Source organism: Lissotriton vulgaris, chromosome 11, assembly GCF_964263255.1.
Source record: "Lissotriton vulgaris chromosome 11, aLisVul1.2, whole genome shotgun sequence".
NCBI classification, from domain to species: Eukaryota; Metazoa; Chordata; class Amphibia; order Caudata; family Salamandridae; genus Lissotriton; species Lissotriton vulgaris.
This window is the reverse complement of record NC_141699.1, coordinates 868,495,937-868,521,629: the sequence shown is the minus strand read 5'-3', so window position 1 is coordinate 868,521,629 and position 25,693 is coordinate 868,495,937. Positions and strand designations below refer to the sequence as shown.

The 25,693-nt window shown below is 52.4% G+C and overlaps 1 protein-coding gene across 4 annotated transcripts in view; it reads right to left on the bottom strand.

Annotated features, from left to right (window-relative positions):
- Positions 1-25,693, bottom strand: part of HDLBP (high density lipoprotein binding protein) — a 955,902-nt gene that overhangs the window by 219,065 nt on the left and 711,144 nt on the right. For all 4 annotated transcript variants that reach the window (XM_086944014.1, XM_086944016.1, XM_086944015.1 and 1 more), the window contains exons 22-23: positions 8,820-8,924; positions 8,429-8,563 (exon numbers count right to left, since the gene is read on the bottom strand). In XM_086944014.1, coding sequence (XP_086800140.1) covers positions 8,429-8,563; positions 8,820-8,924 — 240 coding nt within the window. The remainder of the gene's footprint in view (positions 1-8,428; positions 8,564-8,819; positions 8,925-25,693) is intronic.

Genomic DNA, 25,693 nt, shown 5'->3' with positions numbered 1-25,693 from the left:
TTCGTGCCAGGTACGTGAATGAAAGAGTTGTGAGGTGAGTGGAGCAGGAGGAAGGAGGAGTTCGAGGTTTTGGACGAGAGGATGGAAGTTCTTAGTGAAAGAGAGGAGGTATATGAACATGTAAAAAAAAGCGGAAATTTTTTGCAAGAGGAAATACCCAGAGTGAATAATGAAGTCAAGAGGTGAAATGCATTTATGCGAGAATGCGCTAAAGGGATGATGTGGGAGGACTTTTGGAAATGAGATGGGGGAGAAGTGAAAAGTGTTTATGTATAGGTGTGTGTGAGAAGTTGGCCTGATATATGATGTTCACTATTCTAGTGAGCACTTTGCATCAGTCCAAAAAACCCTTATTGATGATTGGTTGCAAGTCAACCTTATAGACCAGCTATCCTAGTAGCATGGATACGAGCAGTCTTCGGGCTAAACTTTAGAGGGCGTGTTAAGCCAGCTGTTATACCATCACATATATCCCTTGAACACCAAGTGAAAGGACACCACACAAGTGTTATGAAAATAAACATTGTATTTATTTAGATCACAACAGCCCTGTACTCTTTATGAGGACAGGGTACTAAGCACACAACAAAACTCTTACGAAAATACTTTAATTTGCACAATTTACACAAATGCCCGAGGGGCACGGAAAACCATATACTACAAAAGTGGAATGCGAAATTACTAGCAGGTAAGTACTGGACTAATAGGCTTTGGAATCACTAGGACTGGACTACTGAACCTTCAGATTACTAGCAGGAGGCCTAGGGGACTCGGGTGCAGAGTGTGCACTCTCACGCGGGATGCGGGACAAAGTCTATGGAGGCTAGTAAAAGCAAAGTTAGTGTTCTCGGGCGAACCAGACTAGTTAGGCTGAAAACGAAAAAAGGATCTGGGCCCTTGGATAGTGAGGCTATGCTGGGGCACCGAAGTGCCGAAGTTACCTAGCCCAGGGGCTGCGGCTGCATAGGTCTGGAAAGACGTCGGGAATCCTCGTTGCAGTCTATGGAGCCTGAAAGAAGAAGTTGCTGGCAGGCGACCAGTGAAGATTGTTTGGTGGATCCAAGCCTGGATCGAAGATGGAAGACACCTGTAAGCAGAGGGGACCAAGTTCTGAAGCACTAGCCAGTGATTAGATGGGCACCAGGATGGCACCAGATGGAGTCACCTCGACCAGGTGAGTGGGCGACGCTGGGCTCTGCAGTCTCACGGACCAGGAGGCGTTGTCGGCTACCAAGATGGAGGTGCGAGCTGTCCCACGATGGTTGCTGCTGTCGACGTCGCTGGACCCAGGATTGGGGCAACAAGTCTTGGCAAATTCAAGCCCACGCGGTGGACTCAAAATGGCATCTGGAGTGGACCAGGAGGGACCGGGGTGCTCCTCTTTTGGAAGGGAGCAAGGGCCAGTCTGGAGCAACTAGACCAGCAGTGATGATGTCGTCGGTCGTAGTCGTCGGGAAGGCCACAAGCCAGCGGGCTAGTAGCCAGACAACGCGGTGAGCAGCAAAAAGCAGAAGGGCCCCACGCAGATCTGGTGGATGCTGGAGGGCTGAACTTCGGTGCTGGAGCTGCTCAGGGTTGGGGCTTCTCGGACCCCAAAGCACTCACTCGAGGATTCCTCGGCGGTCGTGCTGGATAGAAGTCGTGCAGTTCTGATGATGGCCGGTCCCTCGAGGTCTCGTCGCACCTACGGTTCTCAGCTTAGCTGTAGAGGTAGGTAGAGGACAGAGGTGCCAGGGAAGCCAAATCTCGTCGTGCTGGTCAGTCGGATTCCGGAGGAAGGACGTGCAGCAAACCGCAGTGTTCTTGGATGGTGCCTGCGGGTGCAGGGTGACTACTCCTTAGTCACAAGGGAGAAATCTAGAGAAGAAGTCGAGAGTTCCTTTCGTAGAAAGTAGTTTCAGGATTCAAAGATGATCTAATTTGGAAGGGTCCCCGCTCCTGCCTTTATCCTAAAGAAAGGGGTGGGTACGCGACTAGGTCCTGCCCTAGGGGTGGGACCAGGAAGGGGGGTGGTTACACCCCTCTCCCATGCTGGACTTTCCCCAGCTCAGGGGCTGGTGTGCCCCTGGAACTGGTTCTAGCCGGCCTATGCGTAGTGAGCACCGGGGTGCCACTTGCAGTCACCTTCCTGTAAAGCCCTGCCTACCCAGGATACACAAAACCCTGTCTGGGATGGTGCTAGCACCGCCCCTGACAGGAAACCCTTTGTCCAAGCTCCCCTCGCTGGAAGGACTCCCAGCTGCAGGGGGTAAGACTTGTGTCTGTGGTGGCAGCATCCATTTTGTGATGTTGAGGCTCGAGTTAACTTTAACCGGGGTTCACAGTTACATACATGTCGTGTCCCTCTAGAAGGGTGGAATGCTAACCCCGTCGCCAGAATTGGCGAGGGGTTAGTATTCAAATTCGTAGGACACCTTACTCGACATGTTTTGATAAAGCGATACCAAAGATAGCATATAACCGCGAGGATTATAATGCACTTAAGAGTATATGGTATGCGTTATCATGGAACAGCTATTAGGACTTGGTTCCGCAAGCTGCAGACGGGCTCAGCTCATGCCAGAGCACCATCTCACACGATTCCAAGCACTCTGCCTTCAGGATTGTCAAGGCCTGCCATAGGAGTGACTGATAGGAATCTGTGTGTCCATTTTAGGGTTAGATATAGGCATACTATATCTAAAGCAAAGGGTGATTACACCACCTTGCCCCAGCTGTCGTGCAGCCAGTTGTGTCAGATTTGGATGGCCAGCCAGGGGTGGCATAATACATGCTGCAGCCCCTGGTAGGCCCTGGGTACACCTATGCCCTGAGTTACAGGGTCTGATAAGGTGGCCCAGTACCAATTGGTAAATGCACCTAAGGTACACGTGTCAATTTAGTGAGAGAACAGCAAGGCTGTGGGTCTGATTAGCAGGCCCACAGCCAGCGAAGTCGTAAACCAGTGAAGCAAGAAGCAAAAAGCAAAAATCTGCGGTGATCATAGGATTGCAGACCCTACTCTCCTACAGTGTGTTTAACCATTGTTGTGGGAGGAGTTACGTGAATGTGAAGGGGGAAAAATAAAAGGGATGCATGAAGGTACATGTCAACCCAATATAGTTATAAGGAAGGGGTAGGAGTGAGTGGGGGAGAACCAAGGGAATAAGGGGTTAAACAAATGAAGTTGTTGAACAGAGAGAAGGGTGTATCATTAAAACACAGCGTCATTACGTATACTGGAACCTAGGGGTATAGTACGAGACTCAAGACGGGTTAAAAAGCAATTTGGACTTTCACATACTGTATATCGAGTAGAATTTACAAACTGATTGGTAACAGCGATATGTTTTGTAATTTTACAGTGTCCCCTGAAGAGGGGTGCTTGTAGCCCGAAATGCAATGGGTTTTTTAATGAACCCTGCTTGGAACGTACCTTTGTCGTGTTTAAACAAGGTCTGGATGGGAACAGTTTTCACATGAGAAGCTTAGAAAATGGCATTACATCCCGCGTCTGGAACAGAGCATAAGTCGAGCAATAACAGAGGTTTAAAATGTTGGAGAACATGTTGGATTAATAATGGAGAATAAGTTGAATAGTTTGCCATGGAGGCGCAATATAGCTGTGCCATTGAAGTGGGGCAAGAGGTCGCCTAATCTCACTATGTTGTCAGTAACTCCTGGTCACTTACTCAGGGCAAGTGGGGAAGTAGAGTAGGATAGTTGCTGCATTCCCAGTGGTAATCGGGCGGCTGGATGCAGGGTGCTTTTGGACCTTCAGGCGCCCAATGTATTTCAATGGGGGAACTGGAGATCGAACAAAGGCTGCAGGCTCGGGGACGGAGATTCTTCAGGTGCGACCACCTCTTCGAGAGGCAAGTTGGGATCTTGGAGGATAGGTAGACACCCAGGATTTCGGCACAGGGGGCAGTGAGGCACAGGGGGCAGTGAGGCGCAGGGGTGTCTTTTGGCATCAGGAAATCTTACCCTCAGCTGGTCGCGATTGGAGGGGTCCCTGGTGGTGAAGCTGCAGGGGTCATCAGGAGCGTCGCAGTGGGTCCTTGGGTGCTGGATTCTGGGTCACAGTCGCTGGTCTTTGTCCACTCAGGCACAGGACGGGCAGGTGCAGAGTGTGCTGGATTCGTGGTTCCTGGCTGGCACCAGAGGTTGTTACTGTTTGAGCAGAACCACTGCTCTTGGGAGTCCCAGTCTTTAGATGAGCAAGGCAGTCCGGTCCTCTGGGGTTTTCAAGGTTGTTGACCACTGGAGACTCCGGGGTTTTAGCAGGCGCAAGTTCAAGGATCAACAGGCCGGTAGAGATGGGGCGAAGAAGTTGGTCTTGTTCTCTTGTTAGCAGCTGCACAGCAGGTCTTTTCAAAATCGGGATCTGAGGAAGGAAGGTTCAGTGTGCTCCTAAATACTAAATTTAGGGGCATTACAGGTAGGGCAAGAGCAGGGACCAATGGGTCCCTGTGCTGGGTTGAGTACACCCCCTATCCTGCCACGCTCCAGTGGGAGGAGGGCAGGAGCCTAGCTCTGATTGGGTAGGGCTCCCTGTAGGAAGGTCCCTCCTGACTATGGTTGCCCCCAACTTTTTGCCCTGTGTTTTAGCTGGTTTTTGACATAGTCGACCTGGGGCCCTGCCAATCAGGACCCCAGGCCTACTGCTCTCTCTTTAAAATGGATTCCATGTACCCTAGGTGCATTTCCAATTGGTACTGGGCCACCCTATCAGACCCTGTAACTCAGGGCATGGGTGTACCCAGGGCCTACCAGGGGCTGAAGCATGTATTATGCCACCCCTGGCTGGCCTCCTAAATTTGACACAACTGGCTGCATGACAGCTGGGGCAAAGTCGTGTAATCACCCTTTGCTGTAGATATAGTATACCTATATCTAACCCTAAAATGGACACACAGATTCCTATCAGTCACTCCTATGGCAGGCCTTAACAATCCTGAAGGCAGAGTGCTTGGAATCGTGTGAGATGGTGCTCTGGCATGAGCTGAGCCTGTCTGCAGCTTGCGGAACCAAGTCCTAATAGCTGTTCCATGATATCGCATACCATATACTCTTAAGTGCATTATAATCCTCGCGGTTAAATGCTATCTTTGGTATTGCTTTATCAAAACATGTCGAGTAAGGTGTCATACGAATTGGAATACTAACCCCTCGCCAATGCTGGCGACGGGGTTAGCATTCCACCCTTCTAGAGGGACACGACATGTATGTAACTGTGAACCCCGGTTAAAGTTAAACGAAGCCTCAGCTCCACAAAATGGATGCTGCCACCACAGACACGAGTCTGACCCCCTGCAGCTGGGAGTCCTTCCAGCGAGGGGAGCCTGGACAAAGGGTTTCCTGTCAGGGGCGGTGCTAGCACCGTCCCAGACATGGTTTTGTGTATCCTGGGTAGGCAGGGCTTTACAGGAAGGTGACTGCTGAGTGGCACCCCGGTGCTCACTACTCATAGGCCAGTCTGAACCAGTTCCAGGGGCACACCAGCCCCTGGCCTGGGGAAAGTCCGGCATGGGAGAGGGGTGTAACCACCCCCTCCTAGTCCCACCCATAGGCAGGACCTAGTCACCGGGTCAGCCCCCTTTTTTAGTATAAAGATGGGAGCGGGCCCCCTGTTCAAATTAGATCATCTTTGGAATCAAGACCCGACTTTCTACGAAAGGCATCAAGATTTCCTTCTTCAAGATTCTCCCTTGTGGCTAAGGAGTAGTCACCCTGCATCAAGCGGGCACCATCCTAAGAACCCTGCGGTCTGATGCAAGTCCTTCACGAATCCGACGACCCAGCTCGACGAGACCCGGCTTCCCTGGCACCTCTGACCTCTACTCACCTCTACAGCAAAGCTGAGAACTGTGGGTGCGACGAGACCTCGAGGGACCGACGATCGCCAAGACTGCACGACTTCTTTGCAACAAGCCAACCGTGTGCTCCACTGGTGAGTGCTTTGGGGTCCGAGAAGCCCCAACCCTGAGCAGCTCCAGCACCGAAGATCAGCCCTCCAGCATCTCCACGATCTGCGTGGGGCCCTTCTGCTTTTGCGTGCTCACCGCGCTGTGTGGCTACTAGCCGGCTGGCTTGTGGCCTTCTACACGACGCCCGACGACATCACTGCTGCTGGTCTGGTTGCTCCAGACTGGCCCTTGCTTCCTTCTTCAAGAGAGGCACCCCGGACCCTCCTGGTCCACTCCAGACGCCATTTTGAGTCCACCGCGTGGGCTTGAATTTGCCAAGGCTTTGTTGCCCAATCCTGGGTCCAGCGACGCCGACAGCTTCAATCTTCGTGGGACAGCTCGCCCCTCCATCCTGGTCGCCGACAACGCCTCCTGGTCCGTGAGATCTGCGAGCACAGCGTCACCCACTCACCTAGTCGAGGTGACTACCATCCGGTGCCCTCCTGGTGCCACCTGACTACTGGCTAGTAGTCTCGAACTTGGTCCCCTCTGCTTTCAGGTGTCATCTTCCATCGATCCAGGCTTGGATCCATCGAACTTTCTTCACTGGTCGCCTGCCAGCAACTTCTTTCTTCCAGGCTCCTGGTCCGTCTACGAGGATTCCCGACGTCTTTTGAGACCTACGCAGCTGCAGCCCCTGGGCTAGGTAACTTCGGCATTTCGGTGCCCCAGCATAGCCTCACTATCCAAGGGTCAGAATCCACTTTCGTTTTCCTCCTACCAGGTCGGGTTCGCCCGAGAACACTAACTTTGCAATTTCTAGCAACCATAGACTTTGTCCCGCATCCCGCGTGAGAGTGCACACTCTGCACCCGAGTCCCCTGGGTCTCCTAGAAGTAATCTGAAGATTCTATAGTCAAGATCTAGCGATTCCAAAGCCTATTAGTACTGTACTTACCTGCTAGTAATTTCGCATTCCACTTTCAGAGTATATGGTTTTCCGTGCCCCTCGGGCATTTGTATATACTGTGCTAACTTAAGTATTTTCGTAATAGTATTGTTTTGTGCTTAGTACCCTGTCCTCATAAAGAGTACAGGGCTGTTGTGATCTTTAAATAAATAACTGTTTATTTTCATAACACTTGTGTGGTGTCCTTTCACTTGGTATTCAAGGGGTATATGTGTGGTAAACAGCTGGCTTAACACGCCACCTCGAGTCTTTAGCCTTAGACTGCTCGTATCCACGCTACTAGGATAGCTGGTCTATAAGGTTGACTTACAACCAATCATCAATAAGGGTTGCTGGACTGATACATAGTGTTCACTAGAATAGTGAGCACTGCATATCAGGCCACCTTCTCACACTCCCCACCCTCAAGATGGCAGGGGCCCGGAGTTGTGCTTTACCTCGCCTCCCCCACCTGAGGGGTGGGGTTGGCTGAGGCTGGCAAACCCCATTTCCTTCCTTTGTTTTTCCTGCCTGTCTTCCCGCCAGAGTGGGGGTCAGAACAGGCGGTTCCAAGTGCTGAGTACAGCAAGTGTCCTGGAGAAGCTCACAAGGGCAGCATGCCTTTGAAGCTCCCCCTGCCCATCCTGGGGGAGGACACTGAACACCTCGTCCCAGGATGTGCATTGTTGCAGGCCCAAGAGAGTGGAGGGTTCTCTACCCAGGGGTCCAGCAACATGTTTGCTGTGTGGCAGCCTCTCAGTCAGGACACATGGTTGTGGGTTGGGTTTCAGGGGGGATGTCTAAGATGCCCTCTGTCGTGCAATTGGCATTAAATCCCACACTGGCATCAGTGCGGGTTTAATGTGCTGAGAAGTTTGATACCAAACTTCAGTCTTCAGTGTAGCCATCATGGTGTAGTGTAGTTAGTGATGACCTACCAGCACAAAAAAATTCTTATGGCATCACTGCACTTGCAGGGCCCAGGAATGGCCCTGGGTACTGTAGGGGCACAGGGCTCATGCACCTGTGCCCACACCTCTGGCATGGTGTACCCAGCTAGAGGGGTTACTGAAGTATACCAGGACAGTGGGGTTGTGGGCATGACACACATAGATGTGTGCCATGTCGAGACTCTTTAGTTCTGCACCAAGACACACAGCCTGCAAGGGCAGTGTGTGTGTGTCTGGGTACAGGGCCGCTAAGGGTGGCACAATAAGTGCTGCAGCCCTTCGGGGCCTTCTCTGGTCACAGTGCCCTGGGTACCTAGGGTGTCATTTACCAGGGGCTGACCTGTGGCCAGAGATGGCAATTGGGTTTAGTTTTTGGGGAAAGAACACATGGCCTGGGAACCTGATTGGCAGGGACCCAGGGCACACCAAGGAAAAGTGCATCAATTATCAGGCAAAAAGTGTGTGTGTGGGGGAGGGGGGGGGGGGGTTTACTGCAACATAACCCAACCTCACTACACCAGGGAAATAAATAGGTCAAGCCCTCTTGATCTGCCTCTTACGTTCTACCTGTTTTTCAACTTTACATGCTCTAAATTCTTGCTAGAAATAAATAAATTATCCTCTTTAGAAGCAATACATACTCTATCCTCCTGCTCTGCCTGGAGCTCTTTCACACGTTCACACAGGCCAGCCTTTGCACGCTCCAGATGCGATGAGAGTCCTGTGATGGTGATGATATCAGACTGCATATCAGGGGATGGGACCTGGATGTTCACCTGTTGAAGATAGAACAACATCACTTTGCAGGTAGTCTACACCAAAGAAAATCTACCCAGATCACTTAAAACTTGTCAGAAGAGAAAACAAAATCAACTTACACAACCATTGACTTAAGGCACTAGCAAATATATTAGGATGAGGTTAGCTTTCAGCAATACTGAAGCCGTAAACTGATCAATATCCTTGTATATGCCTAACAGCACAAAATCCAACACATGGCTGAGCAATGTGTCCTACAAAGTAGTCAAATACCTCAAATTCATCCATCATTCTTCGGATTCCACTTCCTTTCTGACCAATGATGAAACGATGGAGATCATATGGTACTTCCACCTCCGTGGTGATGGGCACAAGGGCCTGGAAGACAGAAATGCAAATTATGTGCAAGGTAAGTAAACCATTCCATGATTGGTATTCATGCATAGGAAACCCTACACAACTAAGAGTAATCAACACAGATATTTGGCATCCCTATTAGTTTTACAACAGGAACCCCAAAATAACAAGTTACTAATCTTCTAGAACGCTCTTTCTGGTGGATACTCTATCCAACCAAATATTCCAAAGGTATTGTGAGAAGTTGGCCTGATATATGATGTCTCCAGTTCTGGGGGCACCTTGTATCAAGTCCAAACAATCCCTTATGGTGATGGTTGTAAGTCAACCTTATAGACAAGCTATCCTAAGGGTAGCATGGACTAAACAGCCTTAAAGGCTTAACTCAAGAGGGCATGTGAAGCCAGCTGTTTTACCAATCACAATCCTGTAATATCAAATGAAAGGACACCACACAAGTTATATATTATAAAAATATATGTATTTATTACTAGAATAATTCTCTATACTCTTTATGAGTGTAGAAGCACAAGAGTTTAAACAAAACAACAGTAAAACATACATGTTGCACAATTATGCATGAGGCCCAGGGGCCACTCAAACCATATACTAAAATAGTGGTACAAGTATCACTAATCAAACAGTGGTAAGGCCTAGGGCCTGGAGAATCGCTTGGACCAATCAAGACTAGCAATGCTGAAGTAGGGAAAAGCCCGCGGGATTCGGTTGCAGCGCTGAAAACACACACATGCACCAATGCAAAGTCAATGGTGCGTAAAAGTTAGAGTTACTGTTTTAAGAGTCTTCCGACTGACCTAGAAGGACAAAACTTTAGACCTAGACACTTGGTGTATACCATTACAGGAACACCGGCGTTCAAGAGTTACCTCACCCACAGGAAGCGGGTACACAGGTGCAAAGTTGTGTCGGCTTTCGTCGTGTAGATCTATGGAGCCTGTAGATGATGATGCTGCAGGCGGCCAGAAGAGAAGTGTCCGGTGCGCTCCAAGGGTGGATCGAAGCTGAAGGGTACCTGAAAGCAGAGGGGACAGAGTCTGGGTCACTCAGCAGTGACCAGGGTGGAACCAGGCAATGTCGGGCGCAATCAGGTGGTTGTCGAGAAGCTGGTCTCTGCTGCCACGTGGACTCTGGGGCACAGAGGATGTCCAGGAGTGGACCACGAGCTGTCCCACGAAGGCTCTCGCTGTCGGCTGTGTTGGCTTCCAGATTGGAGATAACAAACCTTGGCAAGCGCAACCCACGCAGGATTCGAAGATTGCTTCTTACTCGGACCAGGAGGGTCAGAGCGGGTGCTCCTTTTCAGGTGAGCGAGGGCCAGTCCAGAGAAACAGAACTGGCAGAGCAAATTGCAAATGCTACTTACCAGTATGCATCTGTTCTTGGCATGTAGGGCTGCTGACATTCATATCTGTGCATAGTCCGCCACCTAGTGTTGGGTCCGGATGATTGCACATTGTTGTCCTGGAAGAGTCTTCGAAGTATCACGAGATAGGTGGCTCCTCCCCTGGAGTACAGTGCGCATGGGCATCGCCTCCATCCCCAGATTGTTTTTAGCCATTGGCAGAGATGGAGTGAAGAACGTGAGTGATGACCATGCTATGAGCATATGTGTAAATATGAATAAACACTGCAGCTGCTACAGGCGCCGGGGAGGAGGGTGGGCGATATGAATGTCAGCAGCCCTACATGCCAAGAACAGATGCATACTGGTAAGTAGCATTTGCAGTTCGAGGCATGTGGGCTGCTGAATTCATATCTGTGCATAGAATACATAGCAGTCCCTCCATTATCTGCGGCCGCCCGTGCCAGCTGCAGCAGTCTGAAAAAGTGTTTTTAGAACAGCCTGACCAACAGCTGCCTGCTGTTTGGAATGCACGTCTACACAGTAGTGCTTGGTGAAAGTGTGTGTGGTAGACCATGTGGCTGCTCTACAGATATCTTCTAAGGGAATGTTACCTAGAAAAGCCATAGAGGCCCCCAACTTCCTGGTGGAGTGGGCCCTTGGTGGGATAGTGAGAGTGCGCTTAGCTTTAGCGTAACAGATCTGGATGCACTTAACTATCCACCTAGCAATCCCCGCTTTGGAGATAGCGTTTCCCTTGTGGTGCGTGGCAAAAGCAACAAAAAGCTGTTTGGTTTTGCGGAAATCTTTTGTCCTGTCTACATAGTACATCAAGGCCCTTTTCAGATCAAGGGTATGGAGCATGCGCTCCGCCAGCGTCTCTGGGTTTTGGAAAAACACCGGCAATTCAATTGTCTGGTTTATGTGGAATTGTGAGACCACTTTGGGTAAGAATTTAGGGTTAGTGCGGAGCACAACCCTGTTAGCATGTACTTGGAAGAAAGGTTCCTGGATGGTGAGCGCCTGCAGTTCGCTAACCCTCCGTAGCGATGTAATAGCTACTAAGAACGCAACCTTCCAAGTTAGAAACTGGAGCTCACAGGAGTGCAGTGGCTCAAAGGGAGGACCCATCAGCCTTGTAAGAACCACATTGAGGTTCCATTCCGGAGCTGGTGGGGTCCTTGGTGGAATGACCCTTTTGAGTCCTTCCAGAAAGGCCTTGATAGCAGGGACCTTAAAGAGTGACAGGTGCTGCCTATTTTGAAGGTATGCTGCCATAGCAGACAGGTGAATGCGGATGGAAGAGTATGCTAGATTACATCTATACAGGTGAAAAAGGTAACAGATGATGTTTTGAATGGAAGCATCTAGCGGGTCAATGTTGTGGTTGGCACAGTATATGACAAACCTCTTCCATTTAGCCGCATAACATGCTCTAGTAGTGGGCTTCCTTGCCTCCCGAATGATGTCCATGCAGTCGGGAGGAAGATTGAGGTAGCCAAACTCTAGGACTTCAGGAGCCAGATCGCCAGGTTGAGCTGTTGCGGATCTGGGTGCTGAATGTCGCCATGGCTCTGCGTCAGAAGGCTGGGAGTGAGGTGAAGCCTTTGATGCGGTACCACGGAGAGTTCCAGAAACGTGGTGTACCATGGTTGGCGAGCCCACGTTGGAGCAACCAGGATGAGAGTCATCAAGTGCTGCCTGAGCTTGCGTGCCAACAGCGGTATCAGAGGTGCTGGGGGAAAAGCGTACGCAAATCTGCCTGACCAGTTCATCCACATCGCATTGCCCTGTGATTGGGGGTGTGGGAACCTGGCGGCGAAGCTTTGGCATTTTGCGTTCTCCTTTGTGGCGAACAGGTCTATCTCTGGATGACCCCACCTTTGGAAGTACGGTTGGAGTACTGATGGATGTATCTCCCACTCGTGCATTTGATGGCTGTGCCTGCTGAGCAGATCTGCCATTTGATTGTCCTTGCCCGGGAGATGCTCCGCCATGAGGAAGATGTTCCTCTGAATGGCCCACTTCCACATGCTCTGAGCCAGATGAGACAGCTGCGGAGAGTGTGTGCCTCCCTGCTTCTGAATGTAGTACCTGGCCGTCATGTTGTCCGTCCGGATCAACACGACCTTGTTGCACAGATGTACTTTGAACGCCTTTAAGGCCATGAAGATTGCCATCAGTTCCAACAGTGCCCACGAGCCTGAGTCCACTGACGTGCTAGGCACTCCTGAAGCGGGCGCATATGTAGTCTCGCGTGCGGGACAATGGAGATGCAGGAGGCCATCATGCCTATAAACTGCATGAACACCTTCGCGGGAAGCGAGTGTTGGGGTCTGAATCGTTGGATCAGCGCCTGTATACTGGCGACTCTCACTGAATTCGGCTGCGCAGTGGCTGCCAGAGTGTTGATTGTCGCGCCCAGATACTGTCGCACGTGGGCGGGCTGGAGATGGGACTTTGGGTAGTTCAGAGAGAATCCCAGATCGTGCAGGAGATGAATGGTGCGTGACACGTGGTCGACGCACTGCTGCTCTGATTTTGCTTGAATGAGCCAGTCGTCCAGGTATGGAAAGACGTGGACGTGCTGGCGACGGAGATGCGCCGCCACAGTCGCCAGGCATTTTGTAAATACCCTTGGCGCCGTGGTGACCCCGAACGGCAGGACCCTGAACTGGTAATGCTGGTCCAAGATTGTGAATCTGAGGTACTTCCTGTGGGAAGGATGCAGGGGAATATGAAAAGAAGCATCCTTCAGATCCAGCGTAGCCAGAAAATCCCCTTGTTGAAGCAGGGGAAGCACCTGCTGCAACGTGAGCATATGGAAGTGCTCCGAGAGGATGTACCAGTTCAGGGGCCTGAGGTCCAGGATCGGTCTGAGTGATCCGTCCTTTTTGGGGATCAAAAAGTACAGGGAGTAAACCCCTGTTCCCCGCTCTTGCAATGGAACGAGCTCTATTGCCCCTTTTTGCAGCATAACGAGAACTTCCTGCTGCAACAAGGTCAAGTGCTCGCCGGACATAGGACGGCTTCTTGGTGGTATGTCCGGCGGAATGGATGTAAGCTCTAGACAGTACCCGTACTGGATAAGGGACCTCACCCACCTGTCCGTGGTGATGGCCTTCCACGCTGGCAGGAACTGCTGGAGTCTCCCCCCGACCGGTGTTGTGTGATCGGGGGGCAGTGACAAGACGTCACTGCTTGTTGGTGGTGGTGGACCTGGAGCCATTGTTTCCACGTCCTCTGCCTTTGATATTGTTGCCTCTGTAACCCCCTCTGCCCTTGTTGTTATACGAGGGTTGGGTGTTACCCTTGTAGTATTGTGTGGACTGGGATGCCTGACCCATCGTGGTGCCTTTTGAATTTGAGCGGCGAAAGGAACCACCCCGAAACTGCTGACTTTGTAAAGCCCCCATTGACAGTTTCGGTATCCTTTTTCATTTTTTCTAGGGAGGCATCCACCTCAGGGCCAAACAGATGGTCAGGATTCACTGTTTGAGCCAATAACGTGGTTTGGATGTCGGGTTTAAACCCCGAAATTCTGAGCCAGGCATGGCGTCTAAGTAACACACTTGTATTGATAGCTCTCGAGGCTGTGTCTGCCACATCCAGGGCACATTTGATGGATGCATTCGTAATGAGTTTACCCTCCTGAATGAGCATCTCTCCCCCCTCCTTGTATTGGTCAGGCAAGTGTTGCAGAATGGCCTCTAATGTGTCATAATGTGCCCTATCATAACGTGCAAGCAGGGCTTGGGTGTTATATATTCTCCAGATGTTTGCTGCCTGTGCAGCAATGCGTTTGCCCGAGGCCTCAAAGATCTTGGACTCTTTGTCGGGGGGAGGAGCGTCACCAGTAGTCTGAGAATTCGCCCTCTTCCGAGCGTTGGAAACAACCAAGGAGTCCAATGGCAAGTGTCCCTTGATATAAGTGGGATCCGTGGGCGCCGCCTTATATTTCCTGTCGATGCGAGGGTTGACCACCCGCGCCCGGGTGGGCTCTTTGAAAACCTCCGATGCATGTTTCAGCACCCCTTTAAGCATCGGCAGCGTCTTGACTTGCTTTTCGGCTACCGAGAAGGTGTCGACTAAGAAGTCCGCATCCACGGGGTCCGAGTGCAGCTCGACGTCATGGTTCGCCACAGCTCTTTCTATCAAAGCATTGAAGGCCGCCGAGTCCTCCGTCGGGGACGTCTTGGCGGCGAAAAGTTGAGTGTCCTGACCCGACTGCGGGTCATCTGTGTCACCTCCTGCGGCCCAAGGCACATGCTCCTCCTCCGGATCAGAGTACGCAGGGTAGTCGTACTCGGCATCTTCCTCGTCCGCATCAGCCGCGGGGGAGTGCGTCGGCGAGTGTTCCAAGGCCTGTGGGGATACAGGTTCCACCAGAACCGAAGAGTCCTCAGAGTATTTCTTGTTCTTGAGTGGGATTTTAAAAGGTTCCATCGTCGGCTCCGACGTAATCTTACGTTTGAGGAGCGACAGTTTCCCAGTGTTCGCGTCGATGAGTACTTCACGACGTTCTTCCGCCGCAAGCGGCTGGAGCCGAAGCTTCGACACCACCAAGGCAGCTTTCGGCGTCGATACCTCCTTTGAGTGTCCGCCCTGTTTAGGCGCGAAGGCCTTCGGCGCCGACTTGGGTGGAAGTGTAAAACGAATGGGCGTTTGCTGTTTAGCAGTCTTAGGTGTGGGTTTAGGCACTACAGTGTCCTGATCGGGAACCATAGCGGCCTGTCGGATCCGCTGTAAGGATTCCCCCACCTTCTTCGTCAAGGCTGCCGAGGGCTGAACCGGCTCGAGCGACCCCTCGTCTCCGAGAGCCTGATCACCGGTAGGCTTCTTCTTCGGTGCCGACGCCCCATGGCTATGCGCGCCGTCGTCCTGACGCCTCTTCGGAGCCGTCTTCGGGTCCACGACCCCTTTCGGCGCCGACGCAGCCGCGTCGGAGGCCTTCACCCTCGGCGCCGACCCAGAGGGCTTCGGGTCGGCCATTTTGGCGTGGCTCTTCAAGTCGGCCATTTTGGCGTGGCTCTTCGAGTCGGCCATCTTGGGTTTTGTGGAAGTTGACGCCTCCAGAACCTTCTTCACCAACGCCACTTTCAGTTTCGGTTTCGCATCCGAGGGTGCGAGACCAGCCGGCTTAACTTTCGCTTTCTTCACCACAAGTGATGGCTTACAAATGTCCGTGACCGGGCCCGGAGGCGGGGACGTAGGACTCATAGTTAGATCTTGGGTAAGGCCCGAAGGCGATCCCTCGACCTGGGCCGTATAAAGGGGAATAACCCCTGAGTCTGATTGGGGATGCTCTTCCTCCGAGCTATCTCCCATCGTGGCAAAAGCCTGATCGTCGTCCCCTACCTCGTCGGTGACTTCTTCAAAGTTCTCCTCACCCGCGTCGTAGATCTCACCCTCGGAAGCGGGATTCGAGTCCGAACCTTGCTCTTCGTCTTCTCCCTCAACAGATTCTTGGAAGATGTCGTCTGGTGGGGGTGCCGAAGCCGATAATTGAGCCTGGAGCCGATTAGCCCGGCGAATCTTTAAAGTCTTCTTACTTCGGAACTTCGAACACGCCATGCAGGTGTCCTCGCGGTGATCGGGAGACAAGCAGGTATTGCACACGGGGTGCACGTCGAGGTGTGAATATTTAGAATGACACAACGGACACTTCTTGAATGGAGTCCGCTCCATAGCAAAGTGTGTAGTGTAGGCCCGTCCGCGCCGAAAGCACGTGGAAGGGCAGTAGGAGATCGGAGCTGAGAGTCAGAAAGAAACCCGTACGCAACTATACCGACGCCCAGCCTAAAGACCTTTTGGTCTCGAGTATAAGTTGAACAACCAACGGTTCCGACAGAGGGAACCGAAACACATCCGAACCCAATGGCGGAAAAAAACAATCTGGGGATGGAGGCGATGCCCATGCGCACTGTAGTCCAGGGGAGGAGCCACCTATCTCGTGATACTTCGAAGACTCTTCCAGGACAACAATGTGCAATCATCCGGACCCAACACTAGGTGGCGGACTATGCACAGATATGAATTCAGCAGCCCACATGCCTCGAACTCAAATGTTCGTCGGTACTGGGGCCGCTAGCCAACGGGCAAGCGACAGGACCAACGCGTTGAGCAGCAAAATGCAGAAGGGCCCCACGCAGCACTCGAAGAGTGTGGAGGGGGTAGCTTTGGTGCAAAAGCTGCTCAGGGCTGGGGCTTCTCAAACCCCAATGCACAGCTTCGAGGGAGCCTCGGGAGCTGCTTCGTGGTTTTTCCAAGATGGCCGGCCCCACGCTTCAGGTCGCCTCCACGGGTCTCAGATTTGCTGGGACTGTTAATCGGTCTGTTGGATGGCAGGAACGCTGGGTCTTGTCGATCTCTGTTGCTCGAGTTCCGGCGGGAACTGCAACAAAGCAAACTGTGAGGCGCTGGATGGTGCCTGTTTGCACAGGGTGATCACTCCTTGACCACAAGGGAGATTCTTCAGCCTTCTACTTCGAGTAGGATGTCGAAGGGTCCAGAGTTTCGTTTCATAAGTTTCAGTCAGGATAATCTGATGTGCGCTGGCACTGCTCCCACATTTATTCCAAACTTGTGGGCTGGATTACCTGCTAGGTCCCTCCTATGGGTGGGATCCAGGAAGGGGGTGGTTACACCCCTTTCCCTTTGTCCAGAGTCGTGCTGGGACTGGGGCTGGAGTGCCCCAGAACCGGTCTGACCGGATTATGCAAGGGGAAGCCTTGTGCACCCTAGGCAGTCTCTAGTTTCTTTCAGCCCTCCCTGCCCCAATACACTATCTCCTGTCTGGGGAGGTGTAGCACCCCCCTGCGACAGGAAACCCTTTGTCCAAGCCTCCTCTGCCACGTTTCGGTCAGCAGCAGGAGGTCAGACTCGTGTCGGTGGCAGCAGCATCCATTTTGTGATGCGGAGGCTCTGGTTAGAATTAACCGTGTTTCAGTAAAGTAACATGTCTTCTCCCTCTAGAAGGGTGGAATGCTACCCCAGTCTCCAGGACTGGCGAGGGGGTAGTATTCCAAATCGTATGATACCTTACACGACATGTTTTGATAAAGCCAAACCAAAGTTAGCACATAACCGCGATGGATTATAATGCACTTAAGAGTATATGGTATAGCATTATCCCGGAACAGCTAAGGGAGTTGGTCCCGACAGCTGCAGACAGGCTCAGCTCCATCTCACATAAAACCAAGCACTCTGCCTCCAGGATTGCGAAGGCCTGCCATAGGAGTGACTTATAGGTTTATATGTGTCCAGATATAGGTTTAGATATAGGTATACTATATCTAAGCAAGGGGTGATTACACCACCTTGCCCCAGCTGAGTGATCAGCCAGTTGTGCCATTTTAACAACCAGCCAGGGGTGGCAAAAGATATGCTACAGCCCCTGGTAGGCCTTGGATGCACCTATGCCCTGGGCACCTATAGTGCACTGTATAGGGGCAGACAAGGTGTCCAGTACCAAATTGGTTATGTACCTATAGTACATGGAGTCCATTTTAAAGAGCGCAGATAGCCTGGGGCCCTGATTAGCAGGGAACCAGGCCAACTGCTAAACACAAGGCAAAAAATCTGGGGTAACCATAGTCAGGTATCCACCTTCCTACAGGTATAAATTGTGTTCTGATGGATACTGCTAACCACAGATTCCTCACTTTCTAATGCATACCAAAGGAGGAATGCAGGAAGGTACATCCTGACTATGGTTGCCCCCAACTTTTTGCCCTGTGTTTTAGCTGGTTTTTGACAGTCGACCTGGGACCCTGCCAATCAGGACCCCAGGCCTACTGCTCTCTCTTTAAAATGGATTCCATGTACCCTAGGTGCATTTCCAATTGGTACTGGGCCACCTTATCAGACCCTGTAACTCAGGGCATAGGTGTACCCAGGGCTGCCAGGGGCTGCAGCATGTATTATGCCACCCCTGGCTGGCCTCCTAATTTTGACACAACTGGCTGCATGACAGCTGGGGCAAAGTCGTGTAATCACCCTTTGCTGTAGGTGTAGTATACCTATACCTAACCCTAAAATGGACACACAGGTTCCTATCAGTCACTCCTATGGCAGGCCTTGACAATCCTGAAAGCAGAGTGCTTGGAATCGTGTGAGATGGTGCTCTGGCATGAGCTGAGCCTGTCTGCAGCTTGCGGAACCAAGTCCTAATAGCTGTTCCATGATATCGCATACCATATACTCTTAAGTGCATTATAATCCTCGCGGTTAAATGCTAACTTTGGTATTGCTTTATCAAAACATGTCGAGTAAGGTGTCATACGAATTGGAATACTAACCCCTCGCCAATTCTGGCGACGGGGTTAGCATTCCACCCTTCTAGAGGGACACGACATGTATGTAACTGTGAACCCCGGTTAAAGTTAACTAAAGCCTCAGCTCCACAAAATGGATGCTGCCACCACAGACACGAGTCTGACCTCCTGCTGCTGGGAGTCCTTCCAGCGAGGGAGGCCTGGACAAAGGGTTTCCTGTCCGGGGCGGTGCTAGCACCATCCCAGACATGGTTTTGTGTATCCTGGGTAGGCAGGGCTTTTCAGGAAGGTGACTGCTGAGTGGCACCCCGGTGCTCACTACGCATAGGCCGGTCTGAACCAGTTCCAGGGGCACACCAGCCCCTGGCCTGGGGAAGTCCGGCATGGCAGAGGGGTGTAACCACCCCCCTCCTAGTCCCACCCATAGGCAGGACCTAGTCACCGGGTCAGCCCCCTTTTTTAGTATAAAGATGGGAGCGGGCCACCTGTTCAGATTAGATCATCTTTGGAATCAAGACACGACTTTCTGCGAAAGGATATCAAGATTTCTTCTTCAAGATTCTCCCTTGTGGCTAAGGAGTAGTCACCCTGCATCAAGCGGGCACCATCCTAAGAACACTGCGGTCTGCTGCAAGTCCTTCTTCACGAATCCGACAACCCAGCTCGACGAGACCCGGCTTCCCTGGCACCTCTGACCTCTACTCACCTCTACAGCAAAGCTGAAAACTGTGAGTGCGACGAGACCTCGAGGGACCGACTATCGCCAAGACTGCACGACTTCTTTGTAACAAGCCCACCGAGTCTTCCACTGGTGAGTGCTTTGGGGTCCGAGAAGCCCCAACCCTGAGCAGCTCCAGCACCGAAGATCAGCCCTCCAGCATCTCCACGATCTGCGTGGGGCCCTTCTGCTTTTGCGTGCTCACCGCGCTGTGTGGCTACTAGCCGGCTGGCTTGTGGCCTTCTACACGACGCCCGACGACATCACTGCTGCTGGTCTGGTTGCTCCAGACTGGCCCTTGCTTCCTTCTTCAAGAGAGGCACCCCGGACCCTCCTGGTCCACTCCAGACGCCATTTTAGGTCCACCGCGTGGGCTTGAATTTGCCAAGGCTTTGTTGCCCAATCCTGGGTCCAGAGACGCCGACAGCTTCAATCTTCGTGGGACAGCTCGCTCCTCCTTCCTGGTCGCCGACAACGCCTCCTGGTCCGTGAGATCTTCGAGCACAGCGTCACCCACTCACCTAGTCGAGGTGGCTACCATCCGGTGCCCTCCTGGTGCCCACTGACTACTGGCTAGTAGTCTCGAACTTGGTCCCCTCTGCTTTCAGGTGTCATCTTCCATCGATCCAGCCTTGGATCCACCGAACTTTCTTCACTGGTCGCCTGCCAGCAACTTCTATCTTCCGGGCTCCTGGTCCGGCAACGAGGATTCCCGACGTCTTGAGTCCTATGCAGCTGCAGCCCCTGGGCTAGGTAACTTCGGCATTTCGGTGCCCCAGCATAGCCCCACTATCCAAGGGTCAGAATCCACTTTCGTTTTCCTCCTACCAGGTCGGGTTCGCCCGAGAACACTAACTTTGCAATTTCTAGCTACCATAGACTTTGTCCCGCATCCCGCGTGAGAGTGCACACTCTGCACCCGAGTCCCCTGGGTCTCCTAGAAGTAATCTGAAGATTCTATAGTCAAGATCTAGCGATTCCAAAGCCTATTAGTACTGTACTTACCTGCTAGTAATTTCGCATTCCACTTTTCAAGTATATGGTTTTCCGTGCCCCTCGGGCATTTGTATATACTGTGCTAACTTAAGTATTTTCGTAAGAGTTTTGTTTTGTGCTTAGTACCCTGTCCTCATAAAGAGTACAGGGCTGTTGTGAATCTTAATAAATAACTGTTTATTTTCATAACACTTGTGTGGTGTCCTTTCACTTGGTATTCAAGGGGTATATGTGTGGTATAACAGCTGGCTTAACACGCCCTCTCGAGTCTTTAGCCTTAGACTGCTCGTATCCACGCTACTAGGATAGCTGGTCTATAAGGTTGACTTACAACCAATCATCAATAAGGGTTGCTGGACTGATACATAGTGTTCACTAGAATAGTGAGTACTGCATATCAGGCCACCTTCTCACATATAGTATACCTATATCTAACCCTAAAATGGACACACAGATTCCTATCAGTCACTCCTATGGCAGGCCTTAACAATCCTGAAGGCAGAGTGCTTGGAATCGTGTGAGATGGTGCTCTGGCATGAGCTGAGCCTGTCTGCAGCTTGCGGAACCAAGTCCTAATAGCTGTTCCATGATATGGCATACCATATACTCTTAAGTGCATTATAATCCTCGCGGTTAAATGCTATCTTTGGTATTGCTTTATCAAAACATGTCGAGTAAGGTGTCATACGAATTGGAATACTAACCCTTCGCCAATTCTGGCGACGGGGTTAGCATTCCACCCTTCTAGAGGGACACGACATGTATGTAACTGTGAACCCCGGTTAAAGTTAAGCAAAGCCTCAGCTCCACAAAATGGATGCTGCCACCACAGACACGAGTCTGACCCCTGCAGCTGGGAGTCCTTCCAGCGAGGGAGGCTTGGACAAAGGGTTTCCTGTCCGGGGCGGTGCTAGCACCATCCCAGACATGGTTTTGTGTATCCTGGGTAGGCAGGGCTTTGCAGGAAGGTGACTGCTGAGTGGCACCCCGGTGCTCACTACGCATAGGCCAGTCTGAACCAGTTCCAGGGGCACACCAGCCCCTGGCCTGGGGGAAGTCCGGCATGGGAGAGGGGTGTAACCACCCCCTCCTAGTCCCACCCATAGGCAAGACTTAGTCACCGGGTCAGCCCCCTTTTTTAGTATAAAGATAGGAGCGGGCCCCCTGTTCAAATTAGATCATCTTTGGAATCAAGACACGACTTTCTGCGAAAGGACATCAAGATTTCTTCTTCAAGATTCTCCCTTGTGGCTAAGGAGTAGTCACCCTGCATCAAGCGGGCACCATCCTAAGAACACTGCGGTCTGCTGCAAGTCCTTCACGAATCCGACGACCCAGCTCGACGAGACCCGGCTTCCCTGGCACCTCTGACTTCTTTTTTCGGGATCTTCCGTAGGAAGGTTCAGGGAGCCCCTAAATACTGAATTTAGGGGCGTTACAGGTAGGGCAAGGACAGGGACCAATAGGTCCCTGTCCTGGGGTGGGTACACCCCCTAGCCTGCTCCTCTCCTGTGGGAGGGGGACAGGAGCTTAGATGTGATTGGGCAGGGCTCCCCACCTACAAGATGGCACGAGCCTGGGTCGTGCTTCACCTAGTCTCCCCCACCTGAGGGGTGGGGTTGGCACAGGATGGCACCACCCCCTTCCGGACATCATTTTTCCCGGCAGTCTTCCCACCAGAGTGGGGGTCAGGATGGTGGGGGCCAGTTGCTGGGTACAGCAAATGGTCTGGAGAAGCTCACAGAGGCGGTATGCCTTTGAAGCTTCCCCCTGCGCATCCTGGGGGAGGAGACCTAGCACATCGCCCAGGATGGGAATTGTTGCAGGCCCAGGAGAGTGGGGGGCTCTCCACCCAGGGATCCAGCAACAAGTCTGCTGTGTGGCATCCTCTGCAGCCATTCAGCCCAGTCGTGGATTGGAGGTTAGAGTTTCAGGGGGCATCTATAAGATACCCTGTAGTGCCTTTTACATTAAATCCCACACTGGCATCAGTGCGGGTTTAATGTGCTGAGAAGTTTGATACCAAACTTCCCAGTCTTTAGTGTTGCCATTATGGTGCTGTGGAGTTCCTAATGACAAACTCCCAGCACCATATACTCTTAATGGCAGCACTGCACTTACAGTACACAGGAATGGACCTGGGTACTGTAGGGGTACAGGGCTCATGCACCTGTACCTTCACAGGAGGCATATGGCACCCCGCTAGAGGGGTGACTGAGAGATGCCAGGGCAGTGGTTTGTGGGCATGGCACACAGGGATGTGTGCCATGTCTACTTCACTTTGTTCTGCACCAAGACACGCAACCTGCAAAGGCAGTGTGTGAGCGTCAGGGTACAGGGCCTCTAAGGGTGGCACAATAAGTGCTGCAGCCCTTAGAGGCCTTCTCTGGTCACAGTGAACAAGTTACTTACCTTCGGTAACGATATATCTGTAAGAAACATTAGTTAGTGTTAGATTCCTTACCTTAGAATATCCCCAGGCGTCAGTCTGGATCCGGAAACTTTTGCGTAGCAGTACCCCTGCGCGTCGGTAGGCGTCGTCTGCAGGCGTCCCCTGCGGCTCCGCGTCCGTCGTTGGCGTCGTGCGCCGTGATGACGTCGCTGGAGTATATAGACGCCGCCTCCGCGCGCTGACGTCAGTTCTTTGTACACAGCTTTTCCGCGCCAGAAGACGCAGAGCCATGAGAGAACCAACACTGGTGCCATGTAAAACTAGGGCCCTGAAAGGGATGTCCTTAACCCTAGGTATCAGTTCGCAGAACGGGGAGGATGGGTGGGTTCGGTAAGGAATCTAACACTAATGTTTCTTACAGATATATCGTTACCGAAGGTAAGTAACTTGTTCATCTGAAAGAAACACGTTAGTGTTAGATTCCTTACCTTAGAATACATACCCCAGCAATACCAACCCCGGTGGTGGGTCTGCGAACCAATACAATACTACACCAGAAAGTCCTGGAGGACAGAACGGCCAAAGAAGCCATCCCTCCGGACTGGACTGTCCAGGCAGTAGTGCCTCGCAAAGGTGTGCAGCGAGGCCCACGTAGCCGCTTGGCAAATGTCCTGCAAGGGGACTCCCCTGCCCAGGGCAGTGGTAGCCGCCGTGGCCCGAGTGGAATGGGCCCTCAGCCCAACAGGAGGCTCCTTCCGAGCCAAAGAGTAGCACGCTTTGATGCAGAGGACGACCCATCGAGAGATGGTTCGTTTACAGACCGCCCGTCCCTTCTTCGCACCCACGTAGCCAACAAACAGTTGGTCATCCACCCGGAACTGGCGTGTGCGATCCATGTAAAATGAAAGCGCACGTTTTGGGTCCAGACGATGGAGCCGCTCTTCATCCTTTGAAGGATGCGGAGGCGGGAAGAAGGAAGGGAGGGTGATGGACTGCCCGATGTGAAAGGCCGAAACAACCTTGGGCAGGAAAGAAGGTCTAGTCCTTAGAACCACCTTATCAGGATGAATGGACAGGAAAGGAGGTTGGACAGAAAGAGCCTGGAGCTCACTCACTCTCCTGGCAGAGGTGATGGCAACCAGGAAAGCCGTCTTTAAAGTCAGGAGACAGAGAGGACAAGAATGAAGGGGCTCAAAGGGAGCACACATCAGAAAGGTCAGAACCAGGTTCAAATCCCACTGAGGCATCACAAACGGAACAGGTGGAAACATGTGAGTGATGCCTTTCAAGAATCGAGTTACAATCGGGGATTTGAACAAAGAAGGCTGATCAGGAAGCCTCAAAAAGGCTGAAAGGGCAGAAAGGTAGCCCTTGATAGTGCCCAGAGCAGAGCCCTGCTGGGCAAGAGAAAGAAGAAACAGAAGAACCTCCGAAAGAGGGGCAGAGAGAGGATCCACAGCCTTTGCTGTGCACCATGCCACAAATCTGTTCCACCGACAGGCGTATACCGACTTAGTGGAGGGACGCCTGGCTGCCAGAATAACATCACAGACTTCAGGAGGGAAGTCAAATGGCCTCAACTGCCGCCGCTCAATCTCCAAGCATGGAGGTGGAGACTGGACAGGTTCGGGTGGAGGACCGTCCCCTGCTGCTGCGACAGAAGGTCCTCCTGAAGGGGCAGGCGGATCGGGGGACCGACTGACATGCTGAGTAGCTCGGGATACCAGTATCTTCGAGCCCAGTCCGGAGCCACAAGGATAACTTGGGCCCGGTCGCGCCTGATCTTCTTCAGCACTCTGGGCAGAAGTGGTATAGGCGGAAAGGCGTATAACAGACCGCAACTCCACTCGCGCCGAAAGGCGTCGCCGTGCGAGTGCCGTCTTGGAAACTCCAACGCGCAGAACTGATGACATTGCGCGTTCTCTTCTGTGGCGAATAGATCTAACCAAGGCTCTCCCCATTGCAGAAAGATGCCTTGCGCCACGTCCGAGTTCAGACGCCATTCGTGATCCATCGAGCACCGACGGCTGAGTTCGTCCGCCCTGGCGTTCAGAGAACCTGCCAGGTGTTGAACCGTCAGAGTCACGCCCTGACGTTCCAGCCATTGCTAGAGGCGCAGAGCCTCCTGGCAAAGGGTCCACGACCCCACTCCGCCCTGTTTGTTGCAGTACCACATGGCGGTGGTGTTGTCGGTGAACACCTGCACTACACTCCCGTTGACAAAGGGGAGGAATGCCTTCAGTGCCAGACGAATCGCCCGCAGCTCCAACAGGTTGATATGGAGCCGGGACTCCGCCGGAGACCAGATGCCTCTGATCTCTGCCTCTCCCAAGTGGCCACCCCAGCCCTGGAGGGACGCGTCCGTCACGACAACGTGCTCCGGTTGGGGAAGGGAGAGGGACTTGCCCCTGACCCAATCGCGGTCCGTAAGCCACCACTGCAGTTGTCTCGCAGTGCCCTCCGAGATCAAGACGTGGTCGGACAAGTTGCCCTGATGCTGGGCCCACTGAAACTTCAGGTCCCACTGCAGAGCCCGCATCCGCCACCGGGCGTGATGCACCAGAAGGATGCAGGAAGCCATCAGTCCCAGCAGCCGCAGCGTCAACCTGACCGAAACCCGGGATAGCGGCTGAAAGATGGGAATCAAAGCCTGAATATCCCGAACCCGCCGTTCCGGAGGATAAACCCGAAACTGCGCCGAGTCCAGAACCGCTCCGATGAAAAGGAGCTTTTGAGAGGGACACAGGTGTGATTTCGGCACATTGATGGTGAACCCCAGGTCGTGCAAGAGGTCTGCCGTCATCTGAAGGTGGTGGACGACTGTCGGGGGCGAGCCCGCCTTTAACAACCAGTCGTCTAGGTAGGGGAAGACTGAAACCCCTAACCTGCGCAGATGGGCTGCGACCACCGCCATCACCTTTGTGAACACCCGTGGGGCGCTGGTAAGGCCGAAGGGAAGCACGATAAACTGAAAGTGCTCCAGGCCTACCGTGAACCGCAGGTAACGCCGGTGGGCCGGCAGGACGGGGATGTGAAAATAGGCGT